Source organism: Symphodus melops, assembly GCF_947650265.1.
Source record: "Symphodus melops genome assembly, chromosome: 23".
NCBI lineage: Eukaryota > Metazoa > Chordata > Actinopteri > Labriformes > Labridae > Symphodus > Symphodus melops.
In genome coordinates this window covers 10023813-10040212 of record NC_136713.1, presented here as the reverse complement: position 1 = coordinate 10040212, position 16400 = coordinate 10023813, and the positions used below count along the sequence as shown (strand labels likewise).

At 44.1% G+C, this 16400-nt stretch overlaps 4 protein-coding genes across 5 annotated transcripts in view; 1 reads left to right on the top strand and 3 right to left on the bottom strand.

Moving 5' to 3' along the window:
• Positions 1-115: 115 nt before the first annotated feature.
• hemk2 (HemK methyltransferase 2, ETF1 glutamine and histone H4 lysine) lies at positions 116-1494 on the bottom strand. Its single transcript, XM_079336260.1, has 6 exons — positions 1221-1494; positions 1056-1142; positions 862-952; positions 691-774; positions 472-613; positions 116-394 (listed from the first exon to the last, which is right to left on the bottom strand). The coding sequence occupies exons 1-6, from the start codon at positions 1355-1357 to the stop codon at positions 288-290; spliced, it is 648 nt and encodes a 215-aa protein (XP_079192386.1). The 5' UTR covers positions 1358-1494; the 3' UTR covers positions 116-287.
• Positions 1495-2274: 780 nt separating this feature from the next.
• LOC306818586 (nck-associated protein 5-like) overlaps positions 2275-16400 on the top strand; it is a 146868-nt gene continuing 132742 nt past the window's right edge. The window contains exon 1 of the mRNA XM_079336238.1: positions 2275-2406. The gene's annotated coding sequence lies outside the window, so the exon portion shown is untranslated. The remainder of the gene's footprint in view (positions 2407-16400) is intronic.
• Positions 3934-6893, bottom strand: LOC306818590 (high-affinity choline transporter 1-like). Of its 2 annotated transcripts, XM_079336246.1 has the most exons (8): positions 6255-6487; positions 6009-6122; positions 5699-5854; positions 5457-5605; positions 5236-5379; positions 4997-5150; positions 4664-4878; positions 3934-4550 (listed from the first exon to the last, which is right to left on the bottom strand). In XM_079336246.1, exons 1-8 carry the CDS (start codon positions 6436-6438, stop codon positions 4026-4028), a joined length of 1641 nt encoding a protein of 546 aa, XP_079192372.1. In that variant the 5' UTR covers positions 6439-6487; the 3' UTR covers positions 3934-4025. The 2 variants fall into 2 exon arrangements, with proteins under 2 accessions (XP_079192372.1, XP_079192373.1); XM_079336247.1 differs by lacking the exons at positions 6009-6122; positions 6255-6487 and adding an exon at positions 6672-6893.
• On the bottom strand, positions 6988-15984 carry LOC306818588 (oxysterol-binding protein-related protein 11-like). Its single transcript, XM_079336243.1, has 13 exons — positions 15548-15984; positions 14774-14842; positions 14404-14579; positions 14000-14079; positions 13557-13745; positions 12953-13151; positions 11980-12125; positions 11646-11786; positions 10376-10835; positions 9848-10034; positions 9545-9727; positions 9315-9468; positions 6988-9185 (listed from the first exon to the last, which is right to left on the bottom strand). The coding sequence occupies exons 1-13, from the start codon at positions 15661-15663 to the stop codon at positions 9129-9131; spliced, it is 2157 nt and encodes a 718-aa protein (XP_079192369.1). The 5' UTR covers positions 15664-15984; the 3' UTR covers positions 6988-9128.

Sequence of the window (16400 nt, the reverse complement as noted above, 5' to 3'; positions counted from 1 at the left end):
TTTTCCTTATTTGTCATACAACATGAATCCTCAGATCCTGACGAGACACAAGAAGGCACTTTTCTTTCAAATTAAAAATAAAAAATTACATTTATCTTTGAAGAAAGACAAACTCTTTTGAAAAAAAGTTTATTTCCCATGAATGTGAACATTTTATTTACATTGGAAATCAGATGCTTTCTGTTGATCTTTTTCTTTTTTTACTCAAAATGAGTCCTGCACACATTGTTCTGAAATACACATTTAATCCACACGGAGAGGATTCATCAGAGACCGTTTCATGTTCGTCAGCTCCGATGGAAGCGAAGCACAGACAGCCTTTCATTCCCAGCTCTTGTGGACAAGCAGGACTCTCCCTTCAAACCTTCTTTGCACAGTAAATGGATGATCTCCTCTGGTGAACAATTAAGAAAACTTGTCATGAAATGTGTCCCACACTAAAAATCGCCCAAGAGACGGTGTTTCACTTACCTGGATTGTTCTCAGCTATAGTGATTAGGTAGAATAAACCTTTACTGGAGAGCAGCTCAGCTACCAGAGGCAGAAATCTGTCTGTAACCTCTCGTCCTCTTTTCCCACCAGCCCAGGCTGCTTCTATACCTCTGCTGCCAACCTGGAAGAAAGGTACACGATCTGTAAAATCCTCATCTTCATCAGGGGTAAATAAAATCCTGTAGAGAGCTGGATCACCTCCTCTGACGGTGTTACCACGTAAGGAGGGTTGAAGAGGAGTATGTCCACTTTCCCGCCGAGTCGAGGCAGAAGAGAGTCCACCTAAAGAGAGGAAAGACAGCCTTATAAATTTAAATTCTTGAAGAAAAAGCATCCTGTATGAATGTAGCAGGCTCTTAAATGCCTCACCAGGGATGTGAGAACAGGCTGCAGTGACACACTGTTGCAGGAAGCTGTCTTTGCTGTGCACTGAGCAGCTGCAGGATTCACATCAGTGCAGCTACAAGAAGAGACCACCAAATATTAGGATTGTTCTTTCTTTGATGCATTTACAATAGGAAAGACTTACCACTGTGATGTGATGAAAAATGCCCCACACTCACAGATAAAGAGCTGAAGGTCCAATCACTGAAGCCAGAAATGCTGACACCACTCCAGAACCACTGCCAACCTCTAAACACACACAGGGTCTACACATAGCAGACACATTTAAGCTTTTATTGACATGCGTGATGCGTTCAGGTGCAACTATGTAACTTTAGTCTGACCTCATGAGCTGGAGTCTCTCTGCATCCTTTTCCAAGGCGTCAATCAAAAGAAACGAGTCTTCGGCCGGCTCGTAAACGTCCCTGAAGTCTCCACGTCCCGCGTGGGAGTATAACGGTGTGGGGAAACCTGCGGCCATGTTCGCTTCAGGTTTACTCACACTACGGCTCTTATTCTCCACATTGAAGCTGAGCAGGTTTGCTCATGTACATAGCTCGTTCACAGCCAACTTCCGCGTGCGCGACCTACGTCGCCGTGACGTAGGACACGGACGTACAGTAAGCTCCGCGACGTTAAAACGCGCTTTTAAACGATGTGAAATACGAAGTAGATACCGGTCATACAGCAGTTGTTGATATGCATTCTCCTGGCCAAGGAGTTAAAAGGTGGACTCTGAGACCAGAAGTTGTGAGTTTGAACATTATCAGGGCACAATGTATTTTAAATTCTCAGTCCAAAGGAAAGACTCAAAAGCTCTGGTAAACATGGTAAAACATCTGTCTCTGTTGCTAAAGAGTTAAAAGTTTGACTTGAATATTGTGAGCCTTGTTGGGACTCAGTGAATTTTAAGTCTAAATCCAAAGGAAAGACTCAAAAGTTCAAAGAAACATGATGTATAAATGGTCTCTGTGGCTCAGGAGATAGAAGAAGGACTTGGAGTTTGGAAGTTGTGGGTTTGAACCTCATCAGGGCAAGGTGAACTTTAAAGGTCATAGACCCAAGGAAAGACTCAAAAGGTCGGAGAGACACTTTAAAACAGCTCCGTCTGTGGTTCAGGAGGTGGATATAATTTGAATTAAAAGGTTGTTGTGAGTTTGAACCTTATCACTGTTTAACTTCTAACATCCAAAATGACGAAGATAAACGCGCCCAGCACAGGTGCTCTTGATTGAATACCTGAAAACTCCAACTGCGCGCGCGCAACACCTTCTGATCATCCATTGGACACATCTCGACGGAACTTCTCGGAGTCTGGAGCGCGTCTTATTCATAGACTGAATTAAAAACGGGTTATCTAGAGACTGTGAAGATTACGTCTCGTTTCGGCCTGCACCGAACGGGACACCCACGGAGATTGTCTGGCTCGACGGAGGACACGCCGACCCTGCTCAACTGCACGGAAACAGACAGGAAATCTGGCATCATCGTGGGACTTCGTCTCATCTGCCGTGGACATACGGTTTACAAGTAAGCTTCACTAGGTCTGAGCAGTTTGTCGCTTTAGACAGTGTGTTTAACAATTGAATCTTTAATGTGCAGCTGTAGTCATATTTGCTTTGTTATTGGGCCGCCGTGTCCAGGATTTTACTGGTTTAAAAATGTCTTTGTTTTCTTGATTTGGACTGCTGCGTCCCGTGTGTGTTTCAATATCTTCATGTTCAGGTAAACCAGTGTAAATAGTCCAACATAACTTTGACCAGAGGCTTCAGGTATACAAGTGAATTATTTCTGAGTTGTGCGCGAGTTTCAGATTGTGATCCAGTTGTTATGGCACGCTGCTTTTCCCTCTCTTTCTAACTTAAGCCAGACACATACTGTGCGATGTTTTTGGTCGTTTGCAACATCTTTGCCACAGTGCTTAATTTGTAAACACTGATGTCCTGGAGCACAGGCAGAGTGCTGTACGGGCACAGCGGGAAGAGAAGCGGACTCAGCATCAGTGCGCACTTATTCCACGCTGGAGCTGTTTGGACAGCGTCTGTTAACAGAGACTACAGTCTGCAGTGTAGATCCCAGTATTCTGTGCTAAACTGATTTCCATTAGAAATGATGGCTGAAGTTTCTTTCATATCTCTCCACCTCTGTGCGTAATGGCACACTCACTCGTAAATGCCAACATCTAGGATAATATCTCGCTGCTGCTCTGTCTGACAGGATGATAAAACGTCTTTCTTTTCTTTGATCATGTTGAAAACTTGAACGTGTTCGCAACGACATAAAAGCTCTGACCAGCTGGGAGTTGTAGGCCTATCACTCCGCAGAAACTGTTAGTAAGTTTAAATGATTTGATAACCGGATGGTTTAATTATGTGCCTGGTTAAGAAGAGGGTGCTGCCTACTTCCAGTGTCCCTGCGCAAACAGCAACAATTACATCATCATAACACTTGCCACTCTTTAAAATTAACAGACTCAGCAGCACAACAGATAACCTGTTCCGACCCGTTTATTTCAATGAAACAAACAAAACAACCATTGATCCTTCGCTGAGCTCTCATTGTGCACAAAACTTTGGCTTCATGCATCCCTATCTGACCTCCAGCTTTGTCCCTGTTTTTTATAGATTTGAAAAACATGCAAGCAGAAAAACATGCAAGCAGAAAAACAAGAGATTCTCTGTTATCAAATTTCAGAACAGATATTTTATTGCACCAAATGTAATGAGAGATTTAGATAGTGACAAAGGGGCTGAATCCAAACAGGTGCCATTGTGCCAGTCCCAATCTGTTAGGTGTCGGATCTTGTTCCGACAGGGTCCGGCACACATTAAACACTGCTCAACAAGTCTGGCCTCCATGTCCTCAGTCCAAAACACACGCTAAGGCAGCACTGACATGACTTCTTCTTCTTGTTCGATTTCAGCCATATCCAGAACAAATTTATCATATTTATTTCTTCTAGAATAAATAACATAACTCTTAGCAGTCTTTTATGATTTCTGTTCACCTTTCTATTTCAGAAAAAGAGACATAAGGAGGATTTGTGTTTTTTTAATAAATGAGTGGAAGCAGACGTGTGTCAGAGAGAGAGACATGTACGATTTTTATCTGGGTACAAATATAAAATAGAACACCATGTCACTGCAAACTTAGCAATCTGTATCGATCATTGGCTCACTTTCAGCCTTTTCACCATCACCCTCTGCGATCCCTTCCACTGATGTTTCTGCTTCACGTGATTTCACCTTGAACACATCCCACCGCTCAGAAAGGACCCCCTTTTCAAACAGGATGAAAGCGACGTGTGAAAACGTCACAATGGAAACCAGAGAGGACAGCATGCAGATGGTCTTGAATGGCGAGCGCTGAATGTAAACGCCATCCACCAAAGTGCAGCCTGGGAGATGTAGTATGACGGGCAGATTGAACACCGGCTCTCCGCACAAGGCTCTCATCACAAAAGCTACGATGTAGCCGACGACGGCCCCGTAACCGTTGGAGACCCTGATGAAGAGGATGCAGATGAGTTGGGGGAGCATAATGGTGTAAGTCAAGTCTGAGCTCAGGATCCAGAAGGCCAAGATGCTGCTCTCCAGATAGGTGAGGGAGGTTCCCAGAATCCCTACGACCACGATTGAGGAACGAATCACCCACTGTAGCTCTCTATCTGATGCCTAAATAAAAAAGTAAGAAGACGGACATGAGGGTTAAAACTTTCGGGTTTGTCTGACTACATTTTGCTTAATTCCATAATTCGGGAGGTATTTTTCTTTCTCTCTTCTTTTACCTGACGTCTCATGAGGTTGTAGATGTTGGTGGTGAAGATGGAGGTTGCAGCCAACAAACAAGAGTCTGTAGAGGACATTGCGGCACCAGCGATAGCTCCCATCCCCACAACGAAAACAACAGTTGGGGTCAGATGTAGAAGGACGATTGGCAAAACCATGGCTGCTTCTCCTCTCTCATATGGAGAAGGAGACCCGTATAAGGTCAAGTTCCAATCTGAAACACAAGAGGGAGACACTAAATGCTACTGAGATGGTTCAGTTATGAGCAGGGTGGTTCACATTTTATGCAGCGTTGTGGTGGTGAGGTGTTTGAATGAATTTTTCAGATCTACCCGTAGAGGCTGCGATGGCACCGATCAGAATAGGCGGGATTCCGAGAACAAGGACGAGCCCTGCTGCTATGAAACAGATCATCCTGGCTGTAGATGCAGAGCTGGACGAGAGCGTCCTTTGGTGAAAATCCTGGAATGCCAAATTTCCAACACTCTGGGGGAAAAAACAGATGCACACATTTGTTTTAAGAAACGAATGTTGAAACGTTTTGCATTTCAACAGTTTTGCGTTAGCTTACCATCGCAAGGAAGTTATCAATCCATCTCCACAGATCATGAGACTCGACTCTACCAAGCCAGGATTCTCGGTTTGTGTGGTTGAATGCCGTCTGAGTGATGTCAGAGTAAACGCCACTTGCCAGAACAAAGGGAACACACAGCCACTAAAAAGAAAGATTATATCCAGAAAATCACATCCAGAGATCAATACATTGTGTTGGACAGTTGTGCTCAAACTCACCAAGCTACAAAACACCAATGACAGCTGGATGATGTCAGTGAAAGCGACTGAATAGAGGCCTCCAAGGACAGTGTAGACGATGGCTACTGCAGCAGAGATCCAGATACAAAGACTGAGGGGAAGATCCGAAAAGACGCTCACAGTCACCCCTGTTGGACAGAAAACCAAACATATAATACACACAGAGCGCTATGTAGGTAGAGTTCATTGTTCATAAGAGAATTAAATCAGTTCTGTATTACCCAGGGAAATGAGAGTGACGGGAACCCACATTATTTCACAAATGAACGGAACGATGGCGAGAAATCCTGTCAGTGTTTTTCCATACTTTCTCTGGAATGGATCCATCATGGTGACGTAGTTCTGGTCCCGCATTGGCGCCGCAAAGAACAGCCCACCTTTTAAAAGTGAGCACATGCTCAACAGCGTATTATTTTATCCGTCAAAGAAACGGCAACATTTTGCCTTAAAAGTCTATTTCTTGCACATTTCATGTACTTGACTGTTCGCCAAATCTTTCAGACGAGCCCCTGGAAGAAAGGCGGATCTTACCAATTATGAAGGAAACTGACATTTGCAGGGGAATAAGAGCCCAGATTAATCCCTTTGTTGGGTCATAAACCGTCTCTGCAACCCCTATGATGAAGGCGCCTCCGACCCATGTGGCTGCAGTGATCAATACATTCGAACACACATTAATATCGTTTTATGATGAAGACAGACGAATTCTAATAATTAAGAAGTGGCATACAAAATTATCTACGTTTTCAAATGGCTATCATCTTGACCAAAACTCACCCGTCATTGTGAAGACTCCAACAGCCAAGCTGACCCTCCTGCTCGCCAAAAAAGACACCTCTAGTTGCCCCCCTGACGTACTTTTCTCCATTTTCCTCGATTTCAAAGACGCCCAGATCCCGATACCCAAAACCACCAAGTAGAAGACCACCATCATTATCAGACCAGGTATGTGGACAGCCATTGTGGAGTATTCTTCGGTGATGCTACACTCATGCTGGGCTCAAATCAAAGACTGAGTGTTGAATCAAACTTGTAACTTCCCAAGAATGCGATGTGATCAAAAGAACAAAATGTAACCAGAAGCTGCAGTCAAGGTCCCTGCTGCTGTCTCCATCGTAAGGTCAAGACTAGAAATAAGGAACGATACATTTCTTTTTTTTTTCTTTACTGCTGACAAGTTCTTACATCACTTACCGGCATATCTTCCTCATGAAACCACCCATGACATCTTCCTTTGCTGGGATTCCTCTGAGAAGTTACCTTGTGTTCATTCAAACAATGTGCTTCCACAGTGGAAAATCTCTGTCGCTGAGAAAGCGTTATTTTTCCAAAACATAAATTTGAAGAAAAATGACATTTTTGAAATTGTATTTTTGTAGTCAGAATATTAATGGTGACATTCGTAGCCGTACTCAGGATATTAACATCAAATCCTATGAGCTGAAACAAATGTTTTATGTGACATTGACACAGATTGGGTAGAATTAGTAGACAAAAAAACCCCCAAATGTTTTACAACTGATACGCAATTTATTTATGATCACACATGTCCATTTCTCTACATCATGTCTTCTTCAATGTCAGTGCATTTCTCAGATCAGCAAGACAACCCGTAGACTAAAAATAAAATCCAACCCAGAATGAAAGTGCTTCATTTGACATCTCTAAAACATGAAGCACTGAATCCGTAAAGAAAAACAAAAACACACTCAAGCACACGCAAAATAAATCATACGCCTCTGCTCTGGTTAATAACTGATGAGAACGCTGTTTTTTTCTTCAGCGGACGACGTACACAAAGAGTTTGCATAAGGCACCGAGACATAAAGCAGGGGTTAGCTTATCATTGGAACAGGGGGATGTCCTCTTTCTGCAGAGATGTTTAAACATGTGTGTTAAAACGAAGATAAAGGGGGTCAAAATCAGGTAATTAAATGCACATGGCAAAGATTTATTTGCGTTACAAAAAGAAGCGGATTTGGTTAAAAGCTTTCACACACAGACATCTATAAACGTGATGCTGACACAGGAGGAGCATCATCAATGAGAGACTTTAGTATCATGCAGGAGGGAATTTAACCGTCCACGTTTAAAAATGAGAATAAGAGATGTGAATATTTGGGAAATCATCGACTCAATCAATTACAGTGATTGCATAATTTAAAATGTAGTTATTTGTCAGCTAGTCTAGGTCATGCCATTCAAGCAGTGTGACTTAGTACACTAATATCAATATAGCATCAAAGAAGAATTCAATCAGAATTTAGAGCTCCATTAACATTGTTTCATATATGAATACGAATATTTCAACGCACACAGCTTATATTAACCGTATCAAGGCAATGCTTTGAAGTTGAAATCTGTAAAGACAGTTGTAAAAAATTCCAGGAGCCTATGAGGGAGGATGAGCCCGCAGTAAGGACCCTGATGATGTCATGGGGGGGGGGGGAGACACGCTACATTCCTCGACAGTTCACGCACGTCGACATCAAGAACAGAAACACCGAGAAATCTGCAGACCTTTTTTTTTGTTGTTGTTGACAAGGAGCAGCAACCTCGCTGTCATGGCAACCAACAAAGTCACTGCACCCGGGTCTTTTTTTTTTTTTTTTTAAATGGGAAAAAATAAAGCAATAAGTTCAGCATTTGAGCTTGTGAATGTGAGAAGAGCTTTAAGCGAATGCTGGCTCGCTGCTTTCCCTCTGTTTCCAGTGTTTATGCTCAGCTAAGCTTTAAATAGACTCAAGTTGTTGGACCCTTTACATTCTCACGTTTGACACCTTTTTTTTTTGTTTGAAACTTTTAAGATGTAAGTCCTTGAACGTCGCAGCTAATGCTTTGAACATATCAGAATATTTTATGTGCATTTATTCTACTTAATGACGGAACTGTTTTTGGTTTAAAAGTCCTGAAAACATATCGAAGAGAATCAAGGTGAAAATATTTAGTGTATTTTCACCTTGTCCTCGCCTGGTTGACTTACAGTTATTTGAATCTTGTGGGATGGTTTTGACGTCTGATGACGGCAGAAGGAGTTTACGGTCGTTAAAGTCTCAAACTTAGAAGCTAAAGAAAGTGAAGAAATACTTTGATTTGAAGGAAAGATTTCAGGCGCTTTAACATGGATGAAAATAATGTAGAGCAACTTCACAATCCAGCACACAGAATCCATTTCACACCAGCTTCACAGTATTTAAATCTCCATCGCATCAGGCAGTAATCCAATGAATTGACTTCTCGTTATGTCGGATATCTTAGGAAGAAGTCCTCAAAAGTCCCTTCCTCTTTGTGTGATATTACAGCGTCCAGGTTGATCAGTAAACTTCGAGCATGATTCGTCAGACTATCTTAAGGCTGTTTATAGAGAGTACCATTTTTACCTGTACAAGAGTATGTGGTCATTGGTTTATAAAAAAAAGGAGAGATCAGCAGTACTACCGCTTGTACTTGGAGGCTTCGTGAACATCGCGACTCTGCTCAACATCTTTAGTCCTTGTCCCCATGTTGCATCCGTCAGTATGTCAGTGCAGGTCATGCTCCCGTCTCAGAACCGTTAAACACAAGCGCTCAATCTCAAGCACACAAACACTCTCGTACGTACACACACACACACACACACACATTCCTGAATCTCTATGAGGGCTGAAGGAACTAGGTTTTGAGTGCAGAGTTTTTCCAGAGTGGTTTGTGATAGATCCAGCCTTCACCCTGGAGGAGAAGAAGAAACTAACGTCAGCATCTTATTTAACAGAAAAGACCCCCTTTAAAAAAAAAAAAAAAAAACAAGCTAATGAAACGTTTGTTTTCTTTGGAAAATAAAGTCGTCGTCCTACTCACTTCTCTTTCAAAGTATCTGGTCCTCCAGGCGGTTTCAGTCTCAGCGCGGTGCCTCTCCTCCGTCCTCTGCCTCTCCTCCAGGAGCCTCTTGTGCTCCGTCGCTTTTTCGATATCTTTCTCCCGTAAGGACGCCGTCACATGCTGCCACAGCCGCCTGAAATGCAACAAATAGTTAGTGTGTGCTTAAAAAGATTCTGCCTTACAATGCTAAAGATGCAATCTGTCCTCGCCTGGATTCAGTGGGCCCCTGCTTCTCGACCGGACGAACGCTTTTCTTCGTGACGGGCAGCTTGGTGACGTCGACCACCTTCATTTCTCCGTTGGTGTAGGTGAACTCCAACACGCCGTTCCACTCGCCCTGCACCCGGCACACTACTGCATTTGTGGTGTTGTGCTTCACCTCTGCTGTAACTCTGGGGAAGAAAACAAATGAAGATTACAGCTCGTCCTGCGGAGATATTATCCCAACACCGACGGATCGAGATGGAGAAACTAAACTACAAATATCAACTCGTCACCAGGACGGGACTCACTTGTGTAATTTGCCACCATAAAAGGGTTTTGTCTGAAAAGTGATGACGGCGGAGTAGCCCGACTTTGCACAGTTGATGTTGACTTTCCCGCCCAGTTCCACCCAGGGGACGGTGAGGATGGAGCGAGCGTACGCACAAGGCAGCGTGAACGTGTACTCCTCATCGTGCTCCAGCAGATACAAACAACCTGGAGAGAGGAACACGTGACCAAACGTCCATTAATTCAACATCATTTAGCACCTTTTATTTCTGCATACGAGAGTTACTTCTTTGAGACGTTTGTTGTCTTTGTTTAGTTTGAATGAGGTCTTCAATGTTACAAAGATGCGATTTAATGTCATGATTGACAGCTGTGTTGACAAATGCAGCCTCCTGTAGGGGTCTGTACTGGAGAAGCAGCCCTCCATCTTTTACAAATCTACTGCTTTTATGTAATCAGACAGAGTTCAGTATCTGAATCTCTCCGGTACGTTCTACTTTTTTAAAGAAATGAACTTCAAAACAATAACAATAACTCTTCCAGCTTACCTTCCCCTATCATAGAAACTCCGATGGACATTCCCATGAACTTGCTCTTGGTCCACACATGCGTGTTCACACACATCCGCCTCTCCTGGCACTCAGCGTAGAAGCCGGACACAGGCGGGTGGTGGGACACCTGCTCCGCCACAAAGCGCACTTGATAAGGCTCCTCGGAGGCGGACGGCTCCGGTCTCCCCTGCGACGACTCCTTGGGGGCCTCTGGCGTCCTCGGCACCTTCCAGGAGCAGTGGAAGGTCTCTCCGATGATGGGGTTGTAGGGCTTCTTGGCGATGGCGCCCTTGCGGCCCTCGTGGAAGGAGGTGAGGTAGTACTCAACGAAGCGGACCATGCGGTCCTCCGGGCTGCTGCCTTCCGTGATGGCAACAAAGAGGTCCGGGTGGGACATGAAGTCGGCGTACATCTCCAGGAGAGAGCGCTTCTCCAGGATGAAGGTGGGGAGGACCACCTGGGGGAAGAACCCGAATGCAAACGACGTCAGTGGTTCAACCAGACTAGAGATATAAATCAGAAACCCCAGACGAGGCTATCCAAATGCTGGAGCAAACTGACACTGCAAGATAGAATGACTATCCAGGATTCGGCTCTCTGTGTTTGCAAATGTGTGTGTGTGTGTGTGTGTGTGTGTGTTGGAGTAGTAATTACGAAGCAAGTGGTGCTTACTTCAGACTGTCAGGTCAGCACAAAACAGAGTACAGGAAAACAGAGCGTGCCTCATTAATTCAGGGTCACTTTTTTGATGCGTCATTAAGCTTGTAAAAAGATTGTTCATAAGAGTAAAGTCTGATGGAATCTTCTAGCATCCGATGCAGAAGCTGTAGAAATGTAACCATATGTCAAAACGATGCAGACTGTAAGCCCCGTGATTGGTCGTATTTTCAGCATTAACGACGTGTCTGGTATCGCCAGCGTTCAAAATTCTGCAGAAGGAAAAAATACGCAAGCGCGCTATTTATCAACTGGCTGCTCGTTGTCTGTCTGAAAGTCTGTTTTTGTGTTGCTGCTTGTTATGTCCAGTACATTGTGCTCATGACGGAGCTGATTCAACCCAAAAAGAAGGGAAGAGGAAACACTTATTCAAAAGTTCAAATAACCAAAACTTTATTTGGAGTTGACAGAAGGCTTAAAATGTGTTAGGAACAAAAAAAGTGCTAATTAAGGGACAGCCTCATCTTACACCTAGAAAAACAACCTGTTTGGATTGTGGTGTTTGAGAGAGGGGCGTATTTAGCATGGCAGGACATGGAACTCGACCTACCCGCGTGAGGTCCATGCCCAGCTTCAGTTGGGACAGCAGGTGTAGAATAACGCTGCGCTCCTCCTCCACGACACCCAGGTCCTCCTCCTTGTCTGTGGACGAGTCCTCGGCTTCATCCTCGGCGTCGATGTCTTCTTGTTCCTTCGAGAGACAAAGGAAGGGAGGGGAGTGTGATTTATTCAACGGCTGGCTCGAATGACTCGGCAGAGGTTGAAGTATGTGATTGTTCAGGTTGTCGGGTAACGCGACGCGTTTCTGAGCTCTGTAAAAGCTAAACGACAAGACTGCAATGGTTTTGTTTGAAAGAGATTGGGTGATATTTCCTTGGTCTTACCCCAGAGAAGCTGCAAGAATCCGGGCTGCTTAGCTCCAGTTGTCCCCCCTCCATCGGGCCCTCCCCCGTCGGGAAGCTGCCCAGGGAGCCGCTGCCATTCTTCAGGATGTCGGGCATCTTGGGCTCCAGCCACTCAATGCTGGGTCCTGCCATAGACGGGTAAACGCAGAGCGGCAGGTTCAGAGGCGCTCGTGGTACCTTCCCCCCCCCTCACACTCACAGCTCACCCTAAACTCCACCGACCTTCCACCAAACACCCCACAACCTCGTTTGTCGCTGCTTTGAGACAGATGGCTGCTCCTTTGGCGGCTACACTCGACCAATAGAGTGAAACCCAAACCCTGAAGCCAGCCAGGTATCAGGATACTTTGGCCCTGCCGACAGGATACATCCTTGTCTCCTGATTGGCTGCACCTCCCCTTCATTTTTTTATACATAGGCGGCCACAGAGGCGGGCAAAGTTAATTCAAATTCACCTCGTGCGTCATCGGACAACATAACCTGATTGGCTAAGGCGATGAGTCTGGCCTAATGAAATATGCATTTAGAAATGAGATCTGCTGCGAAAAAGTGGGACATTACCTGGAAGGTGCTGTTCAAATCATTCTGGGAAGAAAAGTTGAGGAAACATAGACACCTTGACTGGAAACTGTGTTTTCTATCTTTAAAGCTGAAGCTTATTTAGAGTGCCATTCTGTCCCCTTAGTGCAGCTGACGGATAATTGAACCGTCTGAGATCTCATTACCTTCTAGACAGGTGGAAAGAAAAGGAACAGTCCCCTATAAATAATGCAAAATAATTCCACTGTCCGCCCAATGCTGTCTGTTAGACTGGAGGCAGGCCCGCGTGTGCAACACTATGATTTGTTTTTGCACAAAAGCAGCGTGTAACGAAGACAACGACACCCAATGTTCCAACAGTTGTTTGAAGAGCGAACTAACCAATAAAAGGCGGCTAACACAAAACACTGACCTCCCAGGGAGCCCCTCAGCCTGGCCACCTGCTGCAGGTTCAGGATTTGCAGGCACTCGTTGAGGCAGTTCATGGTGGCCATGGAGGTGGCCTTGAGCATCAGGAAGTCCTGGTCTAAAGGGGAGAGGCCCGGGGCTGCAGGGAGGCTCTCGATGGTCTGGATGAGGTCTCGGTGCTGGCCTTGGGCTTGAGTCATCATCTGGAGGAGGATGGTTATTGTGTGAGTGAAATTTAGAGGAGATTGCCGCATTGCATGTACCGGTAGTTTTATTTGAGAGAACAAACTCTATGATGCTGAAGTCTACTCATGCTAACATCAAGACAACAGCTTCCTCTTGACCTCTTTAAAGTGTCAAAGTGAAGACAGGCGCTCAAAACTCATCAAATATGATCAAAACAGAAACTCCTCTCAAAACCAAAACTTCAATATTTTTGATTGACCACAGCCTGTGTTGTGGGACTTCACAGCTGTTTGCACCTGTGTGGTGATCGACACAGCTCTCAAGCTTCAGCGTTAATAAAACATAGTGTGAGCAGAGCGACAGCCTTATTTTTCACCATTACTTTTTTCTTTTGAGGGAGGGAAAAAAGGTGTGTGCTGTACCTCTCTGGCGTCCAGCAGGTGATCAGGCAGCAGCGACCTCTTGCTGGAGTAGAGCGACGAGCCTTTGTTGGTCTGCGACCAGCCAAATAGGGAGGCGGGGTTTTGGCTGGGTCGTCGCACGGACATGGGGGAGCTGCCGCTGCCTTGAGACGCCATGGAGAAGCTCCGGGACTTTGGCGGGGGGTTACTCTTTGTGAGCAAATTATGATCTGTCATTACAGTGTAACTCTACAAGTCCGTGTGAAAACTAATTATTAGTTTCCAATTTAAAATAACAAAACAGTGAAGAATGTGCAGCACTATTTTATGTTGGATTTAAGCATTAAATGTGGCACATCTTCACATATTGCATAGTTTTTCATTATGTTTTATAGATCTTTGTGTATTTGCATGCAGGGGCAAGCGTGTGATCATTGCAAACATCAATTTGCACAGCATCCTACCTTTCCCATGGCCTCCGTGTGGTGCTGCGTGCAGATCTGCAGCCTGCTCACCCAGTGCTGCCTCTCTTTGGCATCAGTGGCTGAGAGACAAGAGAGACAAAAGGTCTGTTTACGATAACTCCCCGCATGATCCAACTCAGCATCCATTCCTGAATGCTTCTGCCTCATCCAGGAGCAGATAATGGAAAACATCCGGATCAATATTGTATGAACCTGATGGATGGTGATGACAGTGCAAGCAACAATAAGGTGAAGAGCTGAGAGAGGAGCACACTAGCTTCCTATAAAAATCTTCACACCGAGCCAAGACGTTGAGAGACGAACAGAAAGGACCTGAGTTATCTTAAAGTAGAGACATAAAATGTAAAGAGGGGAGTGTGTGTGTGTGTGTTTTAGGCACCCACCTCTGAGCTTGTACTGCTCCCCACTGATGGCGTTGACGGTGAATGTGTGCGAGTCCTCGTCACTCGGGGAGATGACGGCTCCTGCCAGGGGGAGACTGCCGCGGGGCTTCTGTGGCCGTGACTGCTCATTGACAAAGTACTCCAACAAACCCGCCTCATTGTTTAAGACAAAAAACCTGAAAAACGAAGACAGTGAAAATGTCTAACCCCGCTGTGATACCACAACAAAAAGCATTAAGTGGATTGGATCAGACTAGATTACAGACTTGGCTGGATTGCACAATTGGCGGAAAAGAGCTTCTTGTTTATCTTTTATTGGGAAACAAGTCAATATAGTAGGTAGGAATTTTATCAGTATATAAAACCTCACCTGTACTGCCATCCAGTTACAAGGTTAGTGTACTTCATCAGGTAGCCATCAATATTCTCCATGTGATCACTGGAAGATGGCGAGGCAACAGAAGATGAAGGACACTTGTTAAAATATTTTAAGAGACTTCACACAATCTAAAGAACACGAATCAATCACAGAGCACGCTCTCTCCACAGACGTTTCTCAGCGCTTCTCTCTTTGCCTTGTTTGTACATGTTTACTGTTGGCATCTGTAATAGATGAGGGGGCATGTGATAGGGTAGGTAGGTAAGTAGTACTACCTGGAGCTTGCATGGACAGAGTCTGGGTCAGCTGAAGGCGATAATGGTGGTGACTAAGGGACATAATCGAGACAAGGGGTTTCTTTACTGAGTTAGCGCTGATCCTTTCTTTACAGCTGAGAGTCCCCTGTGCTTATTTCAGATTAGATGCCACAGCAATAGAAACAGAAGGAGAGCAAAGGAAGTCAAAGGAAGCATTTTCTCTGTGTTGTAAAGATTTACAAACAAAGGACTGAAGGGGTTTATTTCACTTTTTTTGGCTCTGAATAGCCAAATATGTTTAAAAACACGGTAAAAGTGGACTTTTCACCATTAATCTGATTTTTAAATCCCAATATTTACATCATCTTTTCTATACTTAACACAAAGTAATCAAGGGAAATGTGATGTTTCTTGTGCAAGTCTTAATGGAGAGTGCATTTCGTCATTAACAGAAGAGCAAATATGCCAACAATAACAAAACAACCTGCTCATGTGTAAACAAACCCACCTGTACTGCCAGCTTTTGGCACTCGCTCTGCCCGAGCTGGGGGTCCGGTTCTGGGGAAATACATCCAGCTTTCCGTCGCTTTCCGAGATTCGTATAGCCGCTGTTTCCCCTTGCATAGTCACTAAAAACGACGCTAACTCAGAGCTAACCTGTCAAGCTAGCTGAAGCTAAATCGCCACAGATTTGACAAAGTGGACGAGTCTCTGTTATAACACAAAACGAAGCTGTCTGTTCATCGAAACGGACCACTCACCCGACAACAACTGCACTGTTAACTGACTGTGTTCAATAACGAATTATAAAACATTGTCTTATATCAGGGAGTAGCCTGATATTTACTGCTCTGGCAGGAAAACAATCACGTGACCAGCTGACGATCGCAGACTTCCGTGTTAGGTTTGTAGAAGTAAAATATACATTTTTTTATAATAATAGTAATATTAAATGTATCACAACTATGTATAAAGCACGCTTAAATTCACGGAAAAAGATACATTAATTTAACGAGGAAAAAAATACGTCTGAAAAATAAACCGGAAGTTGAGCCTTTTCCACAATTTCCTTTTTGATTGTTGCGAAAATGAAGATGTATAACATATTTATACACGTAAAAATATTGATGTAGTTTTAAATATACTTACATTTTCTAATAATTGGACTTTGGGCAATTTGAAAGCCAATGCATATATATTCTTTCCTAATTGGAGGGTAAGATTATTCACGTGTTAATATTACAAACAGAAAAACGAATAAAATTGACATGAGCTTTTTTTATTCTTGTTTCGATTTTTTATTCTTGATTTCCGTAATTATAACTAATAAAACTGTACGTTTTTTTTCTGGCGAGTCACAA